The sequence below is a fragment of the Euleptes europaea genome, chromosome 15 (genome assembly GCF_029931775.1).
Source record: "Euleptes europaea isolate rEulEur1 chromosome 15, rEulEur1.hap1, whole genome shotgun sequence".
Classification (NCBI taxonomy): Eukaryota; Metazoa; Chordata; class Lepidosauria; order Squamata; family Sphaerodactylidae; genus Euleptes; species Euleptes europaea.
The window spans coordinates 37677482-37699031 of NC_079326.1; the positions used below are offsets into that span (position 1 = coordinate 37677482).

The following is a 21550-nucleotide window of genomic DNA, read 5'->3' on the forward strand; positions in this document are numbered from 1 at the left end:
TGTGTATGCCAATTCTTTTAACAAATCTTCCTGTTGAGTACAAAGCTGAACAGATTTGTAAAAAATCCCGAAAGGAAAAGCAAACTCATTATATAATGATAGGACATTTTGGAGGCCATTTATTCATAGGGTCGCCATAAGCTGGGAGTGGCTTGATGGCACATAACACACACACACACAAGCTGTTTTAAGACTCCAGAGAAGAAAAGTGGGGCTTAAACATTTAAATATATAAATTCAAATAAATTGTTATCCTGCCCTCCTTTAGTGAGCTCAAGTTAGCACAGATGGTTCCTCCCTTTCTCCATCTTTCTTTGTACAACAACCCTGTGAGATAAGTTAGGCTGCAAGACAGCCATTAGCCAAAGGTCATCCAGTACAGGAGAATTACTCAACTTTATGCTTGACAATGAGGAAACTGAAATAGTTCAAGACTTTCTATTGCTTGGCTCCATCATCAACCAAAAGGGAGACTGCAGCCAAGAAATCAGAAGAAGATTGAGACTGGGAAGGGCAGCCATGAAGGAGCTAGAAAGGATTCTTAAGTGTAAGGATGTGTCACTGTCAACCAAGATCAAGTTAATTTATGCCATCGTATTCCCTATTAGTATGTATCGGTGTGAAAGCTGGACAATGAAAAAAGATGATAGGAAGAAAATAGATTCCTTTGAAATGTGTTGTTGGAGGAGAGTGTTACGGATACCGTGGACTGCTAAAAAAAACCAAATCAGTGGGTTCTAGATCAAATCAAGCCTGAACTGACCATAGAAGCTAAAATGACTAAACTGAGGCTATCGTACTTTGGCCACATTATGCGAAGACAACGGTCACTGGAAAAGACAATCATGCTAGGAAAACTTGAAGGCAGCAGGAAAAGCGGAAGACCCAACAAAAGATGGATTGACTCTATAAAGGAAGCCATAACCCTCAATTTCCAAGACCTGAGCAAGGCTGTTGAAGATAGGACATTTTGGAGGACATTGATTCATAGGGTAGCCATGAGTTGGAAGCGACTCAACGACACTTAACACACACACACATCCAGTAAGCTTCATGGACAGGTAGATTTGAATCTCAGTCTTCCCAATCCTAGTCATAAGTTCTAACCATTATAGAACACTGGTTCCCTAATATATGGGTATTTTATAATATAAAACTGAAATACAGTTATTTAAGAAATTAGCAACCCCTTTCTATGAGCTGTTGAGTAGTGGCGATAGCCATGCTAACGTAAGGGTCCCATCAACAAAGTAAGTGAGACAACCTATTTCATCTCACTGATGCCTGTTCCCAAGCTTGCACCAGTAGCTACTAGCACTCTTGTGCAACAGTCCATTCTGCTCTATTAACTGATAGTGACTATTTATTGTTGTTTAGTAGCCTTGAAATTCTGCTAACATGAGTATAGATGACCCATGAAAACAAATATTTAACTTGCAAGAACACGCACAGGAATATTTGACACTTGTTCATCTACACAAACTAAGGTTGCACTTGCCAACAGAGGATTATCGAGGCATTTTATTTTTGGTTCTCTCATTCAAATTAACTCCTCCAGTCTCCAAAGTGCTTACCCAAGTTTAGGGTTGATGGCAATAGCTGCTGGTTGGTCCAGAAGAGAGTAGACGAGCCACTTCCTATACCTCCCGTCAAGCTTTGCCACCTCTACTCGATTTGTCCCAGCATCAGTCCAGTAAAGATGTCTAGGTTAGATGCAATTAAAAAATTAGCCATCTATGTATGTCATCACCCATCAGAATACGAGAAAGCCTTTTTGTCTTTAAAAACCCAGTAGACAAATGAAAACAGCCACAGATAATACAAAATAACCTGAAGGTGCTACAAATGTTCTACCACTTCAGCTTTTGACCCTTACCCATCTTGGTGTACAGCTGGAGGCGAATGCCTGGCTGGGTCAATACAGTAGTAAAAGTTTCATTGAAGGAAGGAAGTACTGCCAGCCTTCTCAAAAGAGTGGTCGTGAGACCCTTTCCTTAAGAAGCCCACTTTATACGCTGACTTTCCCTACCACTTAAGGAAGAATCAAACCGGCTTACAATCACTTTCCCTTCCCCTCCCCCCAACAGACACCCTGTTAAGTAGGTAGGGCTGAATTAGGTAGCGCTCCAAACCACAGTTCTTAACCACTACACCATGGCAGAAAATGACTGGCCCCAGGTTACTCAGTGAATGTCATGGTTATTGCTTAGAAAGCTCTATACAGAGTGTGATCAGGGTAAGTGAAAAAGGAATTTTCCTATATGAATCTGCCTTATGTGAGCAACAGGACTTTTGTCAAGTTTTTACCATATTCAAAAATGAACTAAGATTTAATGAACAATTTTTATCTAGCCTTTGAGCTTACCTTCCAACCCAGTCCACTGCTAAACCAACTGGACTGACCAAGTATTTTAGATTCAGATCAACTTCTTTCACAGGATTATTCCCACCGCTTTCAAATGTGGGGATATAGGCACGTTTGATAGAACCAAACTCTGCACCACGTCCCATAATGCTGTAGTATACAATACCTGCAGAAAGTTCAGAGATTATTTTCACTATTATTATCTGTTTAAATAAATAAAATACTGTATTGATAGTCCGCCTTTCTCACTGAGACTCAAAGTGGATTACATAGTGAAAGTTAATAACAGCCCATAACAAGAGACATCTAATAAGCACAGTGTAGGTCGGTACGTCAATATGAGGAGACATCTAATGAGCAATATATTAGGACAAGGATTACCAAAATCTGAACAAGTGCAGCATATTAGACATGATACATAGCGTAGATATAATGAAGAAAAATGGTATTACATCAGTAGAAAACAATAAAACAACATTTACGCTGCCATCAGACTATCCATTATTTAGAGAAGAAGAAGAGTTGGTTTTTATATGCTCACTTTCTCTACCACTTAAGGGAGAATCAAACCTTCCCTTCCCCACAACAGACACCCTCTGAAGTAGGTAGGGCTGAGAGAACTCTTAAGAGAGCTGTGACTAGCCAAAGGTCACCCAGCTGGCTTCATGTGGAGGAGTGGGGAAACCAACCCAATTCACCAGATTAGCTTCCGCTAATCTGAAGTGGTGGAGTCTGATCTGGAGAACCAAGTTTGATTCCCCCCTCCTCCACACGAGTGGTGGACTCTAATCTGGTGAACCGGGTTGGTTTCCCCACTCTTACACATGAAGCCAGCTAGGTGACCTTGGGCTAGTCACAGTTCTCTTAGAGCTCTCTCAGCCTCACCTGCCTCACAAGATGTCTGTTGTAGGGAGAGAAAGGGAAGGAGATTGTAAACCCGTTTGATTCTCCTTAAAAGGTAGAGGAAATCGGCATATAAAAACCAGCTCTTCTTCTTCTACCACCACTACTGATATGGAAGGTGTCACTTGGATTTATCTGGATCTTGGATATTTCTGGTTTTAAACTGTTCCATTTTTAGACTATACTACAGATTTGTAATCATCCTTGTTGTACCATTATGATATTTATTCAATTGGATTCTTGTGGGTGTACTGTTGGATGTGAGCTGCCCTGAGCCTAAGCTCAGTCGGGAAAGGGCAGGATAAAAATCGAATAAACAAACAAACAAATAAATAAGGAAGCTGCTTCTATGTCTGTGTCAACCCTATGAAGACCCTACAACATCTTCTGTCTCGAAAGAAAATCTAACAACAAGGAAAGCTAAGAACATCATCATTTCTTTCTTGACCTGTAAAGTGCTTCACAATCTCACTCTCATAACCACCCTCTGAGGTAAGACAGTAATTATACTCATTTCATATATATGGAACTGAAGGTACGAGATTGTGATAAGCTCAACACCACAGACTTAATCTATAGCACCATTAGGCCTAGATAACTCCCCCCCCCCAAATTGAAATCCACTTTGGTGCCCAACTGCTAGCATAGTAACTTGAAAAAAAAAACGTACAAGATGAGGAACAGGAGGTTGAATACCTGTGAGGAACTCACCTATGCAATCAAAATGGTTAACGTAAGATACTAAAGATACTAACGTGCATGTAAAAGATTAGTTATTAAAGCCGTAAATATACTCACTGAGGCCTATCCCCTCAGGGTCCCAGTCATAGTCTATAGCTTGGATGTGCTCCTCATTTTCAATATAGTCAGAGTATTGCTCTGATGACATATTATACTTCCGAATACGGACATTATCAGGCAGAAGTAGTACTGGAGGGTTACCTGCAAAAAAACCAACAATACATTTTACACCGTTGTGCTCAAGAGTTGCAGAAGAAACTACTGACGTGTCAAACACAAAATACATTTTTATCCCGCCCTTCCACTAAGAAGCCCAGGGAGGCCTTTATCATCCTCATGTCTTCCATTTTATCTTCACAAATGTCAGTGAGTTGAGTTGCGACTGAGAGACAGCGACTACCTCAGGGTCAACCAGTAAGACTCATGACTGAGTAGACACTTGAACTTTCTCTACTCCTGGCCAAATACACTAGTTTTATAATTCCTGTCTAGAGTGAATTTCAACAAAACTGTTGTTTTGGAGTTCTGGAAACATTTGAAACAATATCTGTAACATGCGGAGGTTTTTTCTGTGTACCTTCGCTACCGAGGTTTAGTTTTTAAACTTGCCGGGGGTTATAAATTCTTGCAGTCCTGTTATGAGGGCAGCAGGAAAAGAGGAAGACCCAACAAGAGATGGATGGACTCAATAAAGGAAGCCACACCCCTCAATTTGCAAGATCTGAGCAAGGCTGTCAAAGATAGGACATTCTGGAGGATACTGATTTATAGGGTCGCCACGAGTCGGAAGTGACTTGACAGCACTTAACACACACAGTACTGTTACATTTGGCCAGGGCTGGCGTCAGGGGTTGGCATTCTCAGGCAAACTGCAGGGATCTGAGTGTCCCCAGAAGACCTCCTGTCAGCCCCTAGGCGGCAGCTGCATAACAGCAGCTATTGTTGCTGTTCCTTTGGTCAGCAGCAGTTATGACCAGGTTCCCCATGGAAGGACTGGGCCCCCTCCAAGACTATTCATAACTCTGTGCTGTGCAACCATTGCCACTCATTAGCCTAGCGAGGCAACAGCAAAAGCAAGCAGCAGTTGCTACCAACATTTTCTGGCCGTCTGAAAAAGGAGCAGAGGACAAGAAGCTACCAGTACTGCACACTGATTGAGGGCAAGAGGCCTCTGGATCATGACTTTGAAGTTCTCAGCTCAAGATTCCTTTACACATCTTGACTTCACAGGTTTTAAATACTCTTGACATAACAATCACTTTACAGACGGGATCTAGGTCATAATGATGTTATTCTGCAGACAATCTATATGATTAAACATATAGCACAACCTCAATTTAGACATCATGCAAAAACCAAGGCTTAATTAATTAACTAGGAGCCCCGTGGTGCAGAATGGTAAGCTGCAGGACTGTGGTAAAAAGCTCTGCTCACAACCTGAGTTCGATCCCAACAGAAGTTGGTTTCAGGTAGCTGGCTCAAGGTTGACTCAGCCTTCCATCCTTCCGAGGTCGGTAAAATGAGGACCCAGCTTGCTGGGGGTAAAGGGAAGATGACTGGGGAAGGCACTGGCAAACCACCCCGTAAACACAGTCTGCCTAGTAAACGTTGTGATGTGACGTCACCCCATGGGTCAGTAATGACCCGGTGCTTGCACAGGGGATTTCCTGTGCCTTTTAAAATTAATTAAATGGTGGTCTGAATGCAGACTACTCTACTAACTGTGGTTAGCTAGGATCCATCACACCAGGTTCTGAAACCACGGTCTGAAGTTGGTTTATGAACCACAGTTATTCTAAACTGTGGTTTTGAGTTAGGTATGAATGCAGACATCACAGGTTATTTCCCAGCACCTTCCTCGCCACAATGCAAGCCAGGATACCAGCTGCGCCTCTGTTGGGCAAGCAGGAGAGAGAGTGAAGGGGATGAAACCAGGATTTGTTAAGGAAACCCAGAATATGCATGTGGTATAGAGCCAGTGTAGTGTAGAGTAGTGGTGTCGAACTAGTATCTGGGAGACCCGGATTTGAATACCCACTCATGCTATGGAAGCTCGCTGAATGCCCCTGGGCGAGTCACAGTCTGTCAGCCTAACTTGCCTCACAGGGTTGTTGTGAAGATAAAATGGAGGAATGATGTAGGCTGCTTTGAGTTCCCATTGGGGAGAAAGGCAGGGTACAAATGCATTTAATACATAAAATAAATGTTTGTCTGCAAGACTAATCCTGGTTCCACAAAGTAACCATAGTTAAAATAAACAGTGGTTTCATGTTAGGTCTGATTTCAGCCACAGCGTGATCTTGAATTGTTCATTATATACAACAATATACCTCACAATTGCTGCTCCTTTTGCTTTAGTGTCTGAGACAAGGTCCCACCCACTCAAATTATACCACACATCAAAGTCACAGGCATGATCTACAAAGGCCCATGACTCTTTTATGTGACAGCATCTGAGTGACTGATCTTATAAATGGGCTGTACTCTGTCTGTTTATGTTCATTAGCCCATGAACCATTAGCGACAATCTGTCAGCAAAGTGTCATTGATTGATATCAATATAATCTGCCATTGGAGAAATCGCTGCAACATTAATTTTCTTCCTGCTGACAACCAATGACAGAATGAACAGGCCTCTTGTTTTCTAGAAATCTGCAAGGAAGAGGGGGGAGGGAGAGGACATCTTAACCAAATGTGAGAGCATACATTTTTTCTCCAGCTTCAGTAGCCCAAGACTGGACAGTGGTTTTACTGCATCTTTAATCACTGAACATCACTTCTACACAACTGGCACTGTAAAAAAACATACAGCAAGGAAAGACAGCATAATGCACAGGTGAAGATAAGAGGAAGGCTGATGGCAGAAGGAAGTCCACTGCATGTATTTTAATGCACCTCTCAGTTCCTATGGAAATGCTGGCAGAGCTTACCAGTGGCTGCACACTGCGTTCCCTGATGATCTCCAACAGATCTAAATCCCTCTGCACAGAAACATTCATAACTTCCTTTGGAATTCTTACAAATCTGTGGGCATGTTCCAAAAATCTCGCACTCATTGACGTCTGAAGGCAAACAGAAACAGATGTGAGTTTTATGGGTTTTTAAACATTAAGAATAAAAGAATTACCTTGCTGGACCAGAATCCTACACTCTGTCTCTCACTGCAGAGGCCTCTAGCTTCACTTTCTTTTCCTTCAGTTTTATGTTCTGTCTTTGTTCTATCTTCTCACTTTGACTGCTTCATTTCTTTATTCTGTCTTCTTACTATATCTCATATCTCTTCTTCCATTTAGAGGCTTGTACCCAGTAATGTTAGGGTTGCCAACCTCCGGGGGTGGCTGGAGATCTCCTGCTATTACAACTGATCTCCAGACGATAGAGATCAGTTCACCTGGAGAAAATGGCTGCTTTGGCAATTGGACTCTAAGTCCCTCCCCTCTCCAAACCCCTCCCTCCTCAAGCTTTGCCCCCAAAATCTCCAGGTATTTCCCAACCCGTAGCTGGCAGCCCTAAGTAAGGCACAAACACATCACTGAACATTTCTAAGACAGAAAACCATCTGAAGATAGAAATTACCATCACAGGTGTTTCTGTTCTGTTCACTGGGCCTATATCCTGGTCTGCAGGTGCAGATAAAGCTTCCTTCGCTTAGGTTGGTACAGTTGTGTTCGCAGATGTTTTCAGCACATGTTCTACCTGTTCCGGAGTCTAAGAGGAAGGAGAATCACAATTTTGATTTAAAGGCGACAGCAAATAGAGAAGAATTCCAATAGGATTATCAATGAGAGCACACCCGTAAGCAGCATAGTCGCCAACAAGATTATCAACAATGATTGGTCCCTTTTTATGCCCCCAGGTTATCGCTTGCGATTCCCTATGCTAACTGGAAAGACATAATGTGCAACAAACACTTTCAGAATCTACAGCACCCAACGTTTCTAATTTATCTGTTGTGCTGGGCTGAACAGAAAAAGAATGGCAATTTTCTTGATCACTGATGAACACCAAAAGATCCCTCCTCACTTTCAATGATCTTTTATGGATCGTTACACAAAAAATAAAAGTGTTTGCCAATTCAAAAAGCAGTGCCCTGAACAGGCTTCATTTGCCCTCATATTCCTGACTGGCTAAGATCCGTGGGGCCAATCTTAGGAAACTTTGCCCTCAGTAGAGACTAGATTTTTTTCTTTCAGTGATGTTAGCACAGTTAGTTGAGATCACTCAAGAAGAGTGACAGAAGCCCTAATACAGGGGAAATACTATTGCCCAAGCAGAGACACAGATTGGGGAAATAACAGCTGTGGATATGTAGGGGGCTTTTCAGGAATGTTTCAGGAAGCCTAAAACCACTAGTGATTGTTTACTAAGTCCCAAACCAAGGAGCATTCAGAAGAGTTTTTCAAACATCATTAACAGAAGCAAAAGTCACAGACAAATGATCAGCAACCAGCTACCTGCCAGCATGGTGTAGTGGTTAAGAGCGGTGGACTCTAATCTGGAGAACCAGGTTAGATTCCCCACTCCTCCACATGCAGCCTGCTGCGTGACCTTAAGCTAGTCACAGTTCTCTCAGAACATTCTCAGCCCCACCTAACTCACAAGGTGCCTGTTGTGGGGGGAGGGAAAGTGAATGTGACTGTAAGCCGCTTTGAGACTCCTTGTAGTAGAGAAAAGCGAGGTACAAAAACCAACTCTTCTTCTTCTTGTACTCGGGGCAGCAAGATGTCACCACAAAAAGTGCAAGTGTCAAACACGGGGGTTGGGGGAGAAGGGTAGTGAATAAGCCCTGGCTCATATTCCGACAAATACGTGAGTGAAGCACTTTCACATTGATGCTGGCACACTGATGTATGTTTATGTGATTTCTGCCACGGAGTATGAGAAAATCACAGTCAGGACTTCCAGGAGACAGGCTGTCATTTTCAGGGACGATGGCCTATAGGCAGGCAGGTTTTCCAGGTGAGTGCTTTTTTATTCTGTACAGTTCTGGCAGGGACTCAGTTGTCTGTAACCAGCTCCGTCTGCAGCTAAGCAACAAGGTGTTCATACTGAGGATCCAAGACACAGTGAAATCTGGTAGAAAGCCAAGATGGAACCTCACTGGCTCCTCCGCTTACATTATCCCCACTACAGCTGAACACTGCTGTACATTGACTGGTCCCCAAGATTAGTAAAGGATGTTGCAGCAAACTTCAGAACACCAATATCCTCCACTTGCAACCTGCCACTGAGTATGAGAGGAAAATCTGGTACCTGCTGCCGTGGACCCCACACTGAGATCTCTATCATCTTACAGTCATTATAGAACGGCATCAAGCTTATGGTATCTCAGGTGTGTGGTGGAGGGAAAGGGTGGGCACGCGCAATAATTAAATTAATTAATGTGTAAAAACTTATAACTCACGCCTTTTTCCCCAACAAGGAGTGGCTTAGAAAAAACCCAACAATGAAATAATACAAATTTACAACAGCCAAGCAAACGTTAACTTCCTAATACAGAGGCCCAACAAAATGTTAATGAACCAGCAAATAAATAGATTAAAAAGTTGACAGAGAAAAAGAGGCATCTGGGATGGGAGTGGGGGTGGCATTTGCCACTCAAAAACACAGCTGAATATCACAATATTCTGTGCCAATAAAGTTTTACAGCGTTTGCCAGCCCTGTTGTACACATACATATAAAAGCTCCCACCTCACGATTATTCCCCCCACCAAACAAAGAAATGGTAGAGTCTGAGTCACAACTTACTGCAGCCTAGTTCATCAAAGTGGTCTCCGCAGTCGTCATAATTGTCACAAACATAGTGCAGAAGAATGCAGTTTCCATTGCCACATTTGAATTCTTCAGTAGTGCAAGGCTTAGGAGTGGGTTCTCTGCCTGCAGGCAGAAGACACACTCACACTGTAGATTATATTAAGTAACGTAAATATTGCAGTCCTTAAAGTACATACATGTGCATACCTTTAGTACATAACTTGAGGCAACCTGGCTAGCACATATGGCCATTTTATCATAACTGGATGGGACATAACAAATCTGAATACTTTTTCCAAATTGTCCATTTTTCATCAAGATGATGAAAGTTGCAAATAACAATTGACGAATGTGTTGTGTTGCCTTGACCAGTAAGCCACCCTTTTGTTGGACTTTCTCTAATCACCCCCTCCATGTTGGGTTTGTGACCATCCTGTATTTGCCACTCAAACAGGGCTCTGCAAATGTAGTTTTGGCCCATTTACAGAATAAAGCATTGTTAAGGGGGAATGTATGATTTAGATCTGGAAATATCTGGAGTCACCGAATAATGCTGTATTCAAAATGATTACCAATATTTAAAATCCAAATGTTATAGTTCTGGATATTCAGAATAATTCCTAATATTTGGCCACTCACTGACTCCAACAGAAAGCTGGCTAGGCTGCTTGCAAGAGGAGGAAAACGAAGCCTTTTCCTGTCCTGGCTGCTTGAGAAAGGAAACTGAAACATTCCCCAGACAGCCTGGCACCAAGGGTAGTAGGTGCAGAGAGCTCAGTTTCCCCTGATTGGCATTGCCATGGTTTTGCCAGAGGAAGGACATGGCAGTGGCAGAGATGGAGACATACATGCAGGAGCCCTGCGAGCTGAGACTGACCCATTGGCTTACTGAGCCAAGAAGAAGTCTGTTTGGGGAGGTCTGGCCAAGGTAGCAGTGGGAGTAATGTCTTGCCCACCAACCAGCGTTCTCTCGGACAGGGGGACATTGTCAGTCTACACCACTCATGCCTGGAACCTGGATCTGCGGAAAAACTGGTTTTCCTTAAGGTCATCCTACCCATTGCTGGGCTTTCCTGGGGTGCCCTTTAAGAGAGAATGGCACACTCCAGTCCACAGCGTACAGTTTGCCATGCTTCAGCATGCTACCTCTTTGGGCTGCCCCTTCCCTTCTTCCAATTACTGTGCCAGGACTGTGCTCACTCACTATTCTAGAGTTTGGTTTTGTATTCTACTCTCATGTTATTCTGAGTGCTTCGGTGTATTTTATTCTGCTCAAATAAATGGTCTTGGTTTTCCTACTATATCCAGATCTCGGTTTTCTTTGCTAACTTGCTTAGGACTGCTATCACTTTGTCTTGGACCCCTGAGATAGAAAGTTATGGTCTGAGTTGAGATTTGGACACAGCTCACCAGCCAGGTATTAAAATCTAAGTCTGCAGACCTTGCTAGAAGTAAGGGACAGAGGAAGAGTGGATATTTTCCCTTAGGACTGGCTATATTTGTGAGACTTTTGATCCAGTCAGACGCATTTTCACAGATGGGAGATTTACTGGTTGAGAGACAAAGATGTCTGCACAAATAAAATATCCCAACACATAACCCCTACACAACTGTTCTGATAAAAGTATAACCTTATCTTATTCTCTCTTTTATTCTTGGCTACAAAGACCTACATTCCATCATGGCGGATAGTGGCGTATTTCATGACAAACACAAGCCCTTTAGTTTTCCTCTCCAAGAATCTATGATCTAATTCCTAAGAGGTTAGTACACTCTGATGGAAACCTTAACCTAGGAATCACGTTCGCTTATCAATCCTTGAACTTTATGTTCACTGATAGACCTACAATGTTGTTCTTCCTCGTCGCTACCATCTCCACAGTCGTCTTCTTGGTTGCACAACTCATGGCTGTAGATGCAGCGGTTATTTCCACAGCGGAAACGGAATGGTGACTCACAGACGATGTCCACTGAAATTAAATAGGTCAGTGATCTTTAAATCTTGCTTACAGAGCACCAATATAAAAGATACTCTCAATGCAACCATGAGCTATTGTTAGAAGTGATCCCCAGAATATTTTAGTCATGTATTTTTATAGCTATGGGACAGTACAGATGTAATGCAACATCCGCCTTAACTATGGTTGGAGGCATTGAAAACAGGATGCAGGATCATAGATTCTTTCCCTGGCTAAAATGTCAGACTAGGAAGATCTGGATTCAAATCACCTCTCAGCTCAATGGATAAGATGAAGATCACACATCTTGTTCTGCCCATAAAATGCCAATTGCTGTCACATGCAGCCTCAATTTGCCTCTGAGCCATGCAGGAAGGGAAAAGAGGTTGAACTCTTCCATTTTCATTTGGTTTTACTCAATGGAAATTGGGTTCCCTACTTTACTAGAATTTTAAAAGGGGGGAATATATCCTTTAAAAACATGCCTATTTCTCCTTTCAAATACTAACATCTGAGTTTGGGAAGCCACTTTCAAACGGTGAGACCAAGCTCCCTCCCGTGAATAGTGCTGAGACAAATTCAAGCTGCACAAACCTATGACTTTACATTTTATGGGCAGAACATGACTTGTGGTTTTCATGTCTTTTGTTTCAACTGTCAGCCATGAAATTCACTGTGTGTGATCTTCAACTTTTTTCACTCTCTCTCTCCCTAATCCATCTCACAGGACTGCTGTCATGATAAAGAAGAAAGGGAAGAACCACACATTCAGCCTTGAACTTCTTGAAGGATAAAAGTATAACAGTAACTAGAACACAGCTCCATGTTCTGTAACCTAATTTTTAAGCTCTAGTTAAGCCATCTATAACAGCTCTTCGTTGGGTTCAGACTGCCTAAGCATCTTAACAAATGATAGTACTTTTTTCAGTATAGTTTTTAAGCTGAATGTCGGATTTCTTATACTAATTGTAAAAAGCATTCACCTCTTGCTTACCCAAGATGCGTATCTTGAGATGAAACTGAGGCCACTAGAATCCAGTAATTATTCAGGTATCTGTTAATTTCAGCCTTAACTGATGCTTTGTTGTGCACCAAAATCAAAGAGTGCAGCAAGTCAATTTAAAAATCAGGACAACTGATCGTTCAGTCCTAATTGACTGAAGAAGACTGCTGTTTGTTAATTTATTTTATCAGTCACTTGAAGGGCAGAGTCTGTCAAAGTAGATGAATGATTTAAGGCCCTCTATAAAGAACTGAGGGACTTTTTAGATTTTTAATGTCTGTGGATAATTAATGTCTGTGGAGTACATCATTATGAACTTTAAATTGTTCAATATCTGTATCCCTTTCTATTTACCTTCATGAAAAGCTATACTGGCAGTGACATGGGATAATGTTGCACCAAAAGTTACACTACATGAACCACAGTATCTAAAACTGGTAAACCATTCAGCAGCGGCTATGCTGGCAGTGACATGGGATAATGTTGCACCAAAAGTTACACTATATGAACCACAGCATCTAAAACTGGTAAACCATTCAGCAGTTATTATATGCCCAGATCTGGATGGCCCTGGCTAGCCTGGTCTCATCAGATCTTGGAAGCTATGCAGGGTCAATCCACCAAGGATGTCCAGGGTTGCTACACAGAGACAGGCAAAGGCAATTCACCTATGTTCATCTCTTGCCTTGAAAACCCAACAGGGTTGCCATAAGTTGGTGCTTTCCACCACCAGTTATTTATATTATCCATATGCTTTTCTCCCTAGATAACATACACTCACTGCAGTATATCCACTATGAGGGGAGTATAGAGCACTATATTTGAAGAGGGCAAGTGTTTCTCAGAATGGTTGCTGCAGGATGTCGTTTAGTATCTGTGTCACACATGTACAGAAAATTCTGTAGGAAACATGTAGGTTAACATCCAGAACTCCATAAACAGTTCAAATGTGTCTGAACAGCCTTTTGTCTTTTAGTTCTTATAAAGCAGCCCTTTGTTCTACATAACTGGTGTTTTTTTTTTAAACTGAGGTGGATTTGAAAGCAGTTTGTTATATGGTATTGTCAGAAGGAGAGGGGCTACTGTCCAAACCCACAAAAAATTCCACCATGCATGCCCCAGTTCTTGAGCACCCCTAAGGAACCCTTGTGATTCTGTCCATGACATCAACACGTTCTCCAGCTTACAGCAGAGGTGAAGTTCCTCATCTGACCCATCTCCACAGTCATCATCACCATCACATTTCCAGTGGGGCTGAATACAGACGTGGTTTTTGCACTCGAACATTGTGCGTGAACAGTAAGTGCCGTTCGGATAGCGAGTGGCTGGTAAAAAAGAAACTCCTTGTGAATATTACCAAGTCGCTTTGTCTCCATAAGGTTATGAAGACATCTGCAAACACTTATTCTGTTTCTTCTGTGACAGCCTCATTTTAGCCTGTTATTTTCAGCAATTGAGCATATTGCTGACCTCGTCCCATTCACTGAGTATGTGACAGCCTGACTCCAAACTGGTCAGGGACGCTGTCCTTTTGAGACCAGGATCATGAAACCACATTCACTAGGTGCTCCAGAGTACGAAGGGGTTTTATTCCAGTGAGACTGTGCTGAATATTAACAGAACACTATACTACAATGAAGCATAAGCAGGAAAGGGAAACAAAACAAAAATTTAAATATTGTGTTCTTAAATTCAGTAAATTAACAAGGTAGCAAAGGAACTCATATGCAGTCCCTCCTGCAATATACCACTCTCCTTATTTATTTCCCCAGTCCAGTTTTTTACAGGATAGATCTGTGCCTGAGATCAGGGAGATCTGTGCTACTAATCAGGGTACATGGCGCTGGACCAATGGACTGGATCATTATAAGGCAACTCTTTAACCTCATCCATTATAGGAACAGATCTATGAGACATTAGCTTATACTTTTTCACAGGTATCACTGAAGCACAGAAGGTAATAATGCTGTTCACTCGCCAAGCACAATACTTTTATCCCAGATAAAAAAGAGTTCTGTTCCCTGCCCCCTTGCTAAAGTTCCAGGAACTCACGGCAAGTTGCTTCATCGGAGAAATCCAGACAGTCTGCGCTTCCGTCACACTGGAACCGCTGAGCAACGCAATGCCCACTGTTGCATTGGAAATAACCTGGATGGCATGTTCTGAGACCTAAAAAGGAGTAACAAATCATAACTGAAACAACTCTTTTGAAGACAGGAAGTAATGATTTATAATTGTATTCACATGTTTCAAGCCAATCTTTGGGATACTTGTCGCAATACACACCACAGTCGCGTTCATCTGAATTGTCCTCACAGTCATTGTCATGGTCACATATCCACCGAGAAGGAATACAACGCCGATTGTCACACCGATATTCACTCTCTGTGCATTCGCGGGGGCCTTGTGACAAAAAAGAACGCAACACGTGAATAAAGTGCACAAAAAAGGGGTTGGGAATCAATGGGACAGAATGGATTAATTGAACTTATCTCTTGCTCGGCTGCTTTGCCACTGAAACACCTTGTGCCCCTCCAAGGTGCCCCTAAGGATTCAGGGACCCTCAGAAACAGAGTTGGATACAGTACAGGGGGCTGCCGTTCAAGGGGGAATCAACTTAAATGTCTCCCTGTTATTCAAGCTCTTTTGCAAACGAAGTGACAGCTCACGCAAGAGGAGGGATGCTTTCTGCTAATTCTCCCTTCTTGCTGTAGTTGCCCTGTATCACACTCTTTTCCTACACTTACCAAACCCCAGTCCCCCACAGCAGCTTTTCAAGGGATACAAGAGTCTACAAGATGGTGTAAGGGAAGGGGGAGAGATCCATTCTTTGAACTGTTCATCCAACTCACAAAGTTGGGATGTTTCACAAATACCCATGCATAAACAAATCCCATTCCCAGATAAATCACAGCATAAGGGCTATCTTTATGGCTGAGTTTACAAAGCCAGACTATTCGATGAATCAATAAGCAAGCAACGTAGAAGAAAAATCTTTATAGGATGTTTACGATATGTGTCAAAAGAGAAGCCATTTTAGAGGAATATTCCAGCTAAATCTCTCTTCGTCTGGCACTCTGACTGTTTGCAGGTGTCAGCCAACCCCCAAGCCCAGACTGGCGATTACTCAACAAGTCATATCAAGAACCTTTGAATTAGATCACACATTTCAGCTATGAATCTGGTATGGAAGGAGGAACTCAATCTTACCTCAGAAAGTTCCACAGAGACAGTGCTGTGATCAGCTGGAAAGGTCAGGAGGTTGTGGCCAGTAATGTCTACTTAATGTAGACATTGATGGAGAGAACATTCCCCTTCATATCCCCTTTCCTGCACTCACCCGCCCACGCTACCTGAAGAGACTCTGTGTACTCATGCTTCAGCTGAAAGAACCAGTATTGCTACTGGAGCAAGTACATAGAAGAGCAAGTCAGTCTTTGTTATTTTACGTGAACTATAACTCCACTGAACTATATGCTTTGCTTTTAATAACTTTTCTTGAATTTCTTCCATAAAGCCTTTTTACTTCATTTCGTGTTTGCTACTGGGGAATTACTTGAACCTACCCGGGCCTAAGTTTGGTTACATTACTGCATCAAGGCAGGGTCAGCCTTGACAATATGTCCTATAGAAAATTAGGGGGGCGGGGAAATTAAAGAAAATAAAGTATAATAGGTCATATCCAGATTCCATCATTCAAGCTGAAGAATGACGCTTCATCTCTTTATACTGAGAAAAATGTAAATTAAAATTTTTTTGAACTTGTATCTCTTCTGATACTATACCCTAACATAACCCCCTTGCAGAAGAGTCGTTAGCTATGGAGCTGCTAGGGCCACCCAAGAAACTGTGTTAACCCTTTCCCACCCAGGCCGGTGAGAAACGTATTGGTCGGCTAATTTTTAAATTGATACTTTTGTATGGCCCACGAATGATGTTATAAATATCCAAATGGCCCTTGGCGGAAAAAAGGTTCCCTACCCCTGGTCTAAAGGGACAGATCAAAAGAGATGAACTATTTAGCAGTTAGCAGCAATGTAGAGAGAACTTTGTAGTGCTTTCCTGAAAAGGCTATTTGTACTGAAACAGTCTGAAAGGAAAGCAAAACTTACTGCAGTTTTGTTCATCAGACCCATCTCCGCAATCGTTATCTCCATCGCACTTCCACCGAAGCGGGATACACCGGTGATTATTGCAGCGGAAATCTCCCAAAGGACTGCAGGTCATCTCCTCTGCAATATAGGTAAGTTATAGACTAGCTAGCCCATCGGCACATAACAGCATGCTCGAGTATGACTTTGAAAGAGCAAGGGTATATTTTAGGGGGGGGTCACACATGAGAAGAGAGAGAAAAATCAAGCACTTTAATGTTTCCGAGTGACTTGTGTGTATGTGTGTTAAGTGCCATCAAGTCATTTCCGCCTTATGGCAACCCTTTGAATTAATGTCCTCCAAAACGTCCTATTGTTAACAGCCTTGCTCAGGTCTTCCAGACTGAAGGCCCCACCAGGGAGAAAAGCAGGGTAGATATAAATAAACACTGAACCTCTAATGAATGCAGATACCATTAACTGGTTGTTAAGTGCTGGCCAGGTGACTGAAGGGACTCCGCATAATTCAGACAGTCACATGAGCAAGAACTTAACTGCAGTAAATATATTTTAAGGTTAACCTATAAAGTAGGCAATGGGAAATCACCTCTGAACGTCTCTTGCCTTGAAATCCCCATGGCAAAAAAAAAAGAGAGAGAGAGGTAATTTACAATCACATGAGATTAAGAATTTACAGAAACTATAGAAATTTACAGAAAATGGTCTGACCTAGATGGCCCAGGCTAGCCCAAACTTGTCAGCTCTCAGAGCTAACAAGGGTCGGCTCTGGTTAGTACTTGCATGGGAGACCACCAAGGAAGTCCAGAGTTGCTACACAGAGGCATGCAATGGAAAACTACCTCTGTTTGTCTCTTGCCTTGAAAACCCTCCAGGGCTGCCATAAGTCAGCTGCAACTTGATGGCCATTTCCACTGCCAATTATAGAAACATAGCTCATCCTAGGAATCTCATCACACTTTAAATAATTTGTGACCTCATTTGTGAAATGGGTACGATTACAAATGCATGAATCACATCAATAGCTCTATGTCAGCATGATGTCACCATCCATAAGTTCAAATATTAACTATTCAGGCCCTAAACATACCACAGCCTTGTTCATCGCTGTTATCTCGGCAGTCATCGTGACCATTACATACAGCCCAGAATGGGATACAGCGATAATTTGTTCTGCAGCTGAATTCTGTGTGGTTATCACATCGATAGGCAGGACCCACTAAAATAAAAAGAATAGATAAAGCTTGTGATTATTTTGGCTTTGAATTGGTCCTTCCTACGACAGATAGAAAGCAATGCTGACAAATTGTTTTCAAAGTGTCATATAAGACACATTAAGATATCGACACCATCGCCAGTATCAGATTTATTTATTTCTTAAATTAATAGGCTGTATTTCCTCACGAAGGTTGGATCCAAACTAATGTTTCCAAGGATGCAAGGACTCTCTCACATGAAGCATGTCTTTCCAACCTTCCCCCTTCCACAGCAGCCCAAAACACCCCAATTGGGAGGCAGGAAAATCACAGACTATGGGTGAAAGTCCATGCGTCTTCGGAAATGTTAAATCTGGACCCAATCCAGAGTAATTTCTCACAGAAAATAAAAACATCATAATGTATGTTTCTTTCACCGCAGGCAGAATATTTAAATAGTACCTCTGGGAGTTCAAAGACAAATAATAAAATAAGTTACTGATAACTAGGGAGGGGCTGTGGCTCAGTGGTAGAGCATCTGCTTGGCATGCAGAAGGCCCCAGGTTCAGTCCCTGGCATCTCCAGTTAAAGGGACTAGGCAAGTAGGTGATGTGAAAGACCTCTGCCTGAGACCCTGGAGAGCCGCTGCCGGTCTGAGTAGACAATACTGACTTTGATGGACCAAGGGCCTGATTCAGTATAAGGCAGCTTCATGTGTGTTCAATTTGTTGATTTTTAATGGTAACCCAAATCGTCCACCTGACACGAAAAACTCATTCATGATAAGGCCAGACCTCACCTTACTCTAATATTTTCTAACTGTATCCGTGACTTCAGCCTGCCTTGGGTTAACATCTCCCTTATTAGCATTATAATCCACAATATGAACAGACATATGCCTTCTAATGGTATTAAAATTATTTGGGCTTACTTTCAGTTTACAGTATTTCAGCTATTTGTGATTGTCTCAATACATTCAAGGGCTCGCTTTCAGTCTACACTACTTCAGCTATTTGTATCTGACAAAGTGAGCTGTGTGGCTCACAAAAGCTCATATACACTGCCAGAAATTTTGTTAGTCTTTAAGGTGCTACTGGACTCTTGCTCATTTCTACTGTTCTTCAGCTATTTGTGATTGTCTCAATACATTCAAGTGCAGAGTTGTCCTACAGGTTCAGGCAACAACTCTTCATTATACAGGCAAAGATTCTAAGGAAAATTAGTGATAGCGACTATACAACCAGAGATAAATCTGGAGTCATAAATTTGTATTAAGGAAGTTGGTAATGATGCGCCTGCCTTTTTTCATTCTTTGCAGAAGGTACAAATCACCCAGTCCCCAAATCCTCCACTGAAGACTAGATTGTATTGCATTTACCAGTGGGCACCTCTGTATCTTGCCTATTTGAACGGTCAAGGCAATGACATTCAAGTTGAACAATGAATATAAAGTAACACAAGCCACGCGCCTATGAGGGGGGACATGATTGCTCTCTTTAAGTATTTGAAGGGCTGTCACTTAGAGGAGGGCAGGGAGCTGTTCCTGTTGGCGGCAGAGGGATAGGACTCACAATAATGGGTTTAAATTGCAGGCGAACAGGTAACAGCTGGATATCAAGAAAGTTTTTTACAGGAAGAGTTGTTCAACATTGGAAGCGGCTACCTAGGGAGGTGGTGAGCTCCCCCTCACTGGCAGTCTTTAAGCAGAGGTTGGACAAGCACTTGTCAGGAATGCTCTAGGCTGATCCTGCATTAATCAGGGAGTTGGATTAGATGACCTGTATAGCCCCTTCCAACTCTACGATTCTATAGGCTCTGCTTACTGCATTCATGAATCGGTTCATCCGAGTGATCTCCACAGTCATCATCCACGTCACATTTCCAGGACTGAGGGATACAGCGGCCATTGTTGCATTTAAACTGGCCTGGAGGGCAGGTCCGGCTGGCACAATGAGAACTGTCCTCGTCTGAGTTATCACCGCAGTCGTCTTCTCGGTCACACTGCCAAGCTTCTGGGATGCACCGTTTGTTGGCACACTGCCACTGATGAGTCTCACACTGGTGATTGGCTAAAAGAAACCGTTATTGTGATACTAGTACCATACTAAAACTTTAGAATACAACTTCATTTTTTCTGAACTGCCTAAGGAACAACTATAGTGTTCTAAACAATATGAGGATCAGTAAATGGAAGTATATCTATTGCAGGGATCGGCAAACCTTTTGATCCTGTGGGCTCCTTTGAAATTCTGACCAAGGGTGGTGGGCACAACCATAAAATGGTTGCCACAGGAGGCGGAGCCATCCATGAAATGTCAGGGAGTGGGATGATGCTTAACTCTAATGGCAACTCTAACATTTCAGGCAAAAGCTCCGCTTTTAAATTGAACATATTCAATGAAGGTCCTTGTGCTGTGTTGGCAGCTGCTGCTGAAACAAAATATATATATATATATATATTTAAATTGAACAGCCCATCAGGTCTCCAATAACCAATCAGAAGCCTTGCTGGGCAAAAGCCCCACATGGACCCGCCTACTTTCTAAAAACACTTGGCAGGTGCCAAAAAAGCATCAGTGGGTGTCATGGTGCCCATGGATGCAACGTTGGGAACCCTTGATCTAATGGATAGATTAAGATAACTAAAGTTCTAACATGGGAAGAGCTCTAGGTCTATCTAGTGGATAGGCTAAAATCATTAAAGTTCTAAAGTTCCACTGAATTAGAATACTGAACTTAAGGCTTTATCTAGTTGTCTGAGGGTGACAGTTCTCACATTTCAAGGTCTCTAATATTGGCCGTAATGAATAAGTGGTTGGTATTTATCTGTTTCACAGGAAATCTACGAGAACTGGCCACGCACCACAAAGCACATGATCTTCATCAGACCCATCGGGGCAATCCGGCCGGCCATTACACAAATAATGGGAGCTTGTGCAGTTGTCATCATTACACTGGAACTGCCCGACGTGGCAGTATCTGTGAGGGCAGGTAGGAGGTTCATCAGAGCCATCCCTACAATCTCTCTGCCCGTCACATTTCCACCAGATGGGGATACACCTAAAAACAGATAATCATACATAATTTAGTTAGGCAGGAGCATGTAAGTCTACTTGGAAGCAAGTTTCATTCAGTTCAGTGGGGTTTATTTCCTGGGACATATTCACAGGATGGCAACCCTAGCTCCTTGGCAGCTTCCCATCAAGAAAAACTCAATGGAATTAGTACAGTTTTTCCCCCAAAGGCCTTATTCATATGAACACGTGAAGCTGCTGATACTGCCTGATACCTTGGTCCATCAAAGTCAGTATTGTCTACTCAGACCAGCAGCGGCTCTCCAGGGTCTCAGGTAGAGGTCTTTTACATCACCTACCTGTCTATTCCCTTTAACTGGAGACACCGGGGATTGAACCTGGGACCTTCTGCGTGCCAAGCAGAGGCTTTACCACTGAGCCATGGTCCCTCCCCTATTCATTTACTAGCTCCTTCCTAATAAGCCAGACTTCTCTATCAAATACTA

General features: G+C 42.5%; 1 protein-coding gene across 1 annotated transcript in view; it reads right to left on the reverse strand.

Moving 5' to 3' along the window:
- The window catches only part of LRP2 (LDL receptor related protein 2), a 181593-nt gene that overhangs the window by 15864 nt on the left and 144179 nt on the right, over nt 1–21550 (reverse strand). Inside the window, exons 56-69 of the mRNA XM_056861187.1 lie at nt 20894–21090; nt 19854–20099; nt 17925–18053; nt 16838–16957; nt 15012–15128; nt 14778–14894; nt 13913–14050; nt 11612–11734; nt 9759–9887; nt 7586–7717; nt 6940–7071; nt 4067–4210; nt 2366–2531; nt 1575–1703 (exon numbers count right to left, since the gene is read on the reverse strand). Coding sequence (XP_056717165.1) covers nt 1575–1703; nt 2366–2531; nt 4067–4210; nt 6940–7071; nt 7586–7717; nt 9759–9887; nt 11612–11734; nt 13913–14050; nt 14778–14894; nt 15012–15128; nt 16838–16957; nt 17925–18053; nt 19854–20099; nt 20894–21090 — 2019 coding nt within the window. The remainder of the gene's footprint in view (nt 1–1574; nt 1704–2365; nt 2532–4066; nt 4211–6939; nt 7072–7585; nt 7718–9758; nt 9888–11611; nt 11735–13912; nt 14051–14777; nt 14895–15011; nt 15129–16837; nt 16958–17924; nt 18054–19853; nt 20100–20893; nt 21091–21550) is intronic.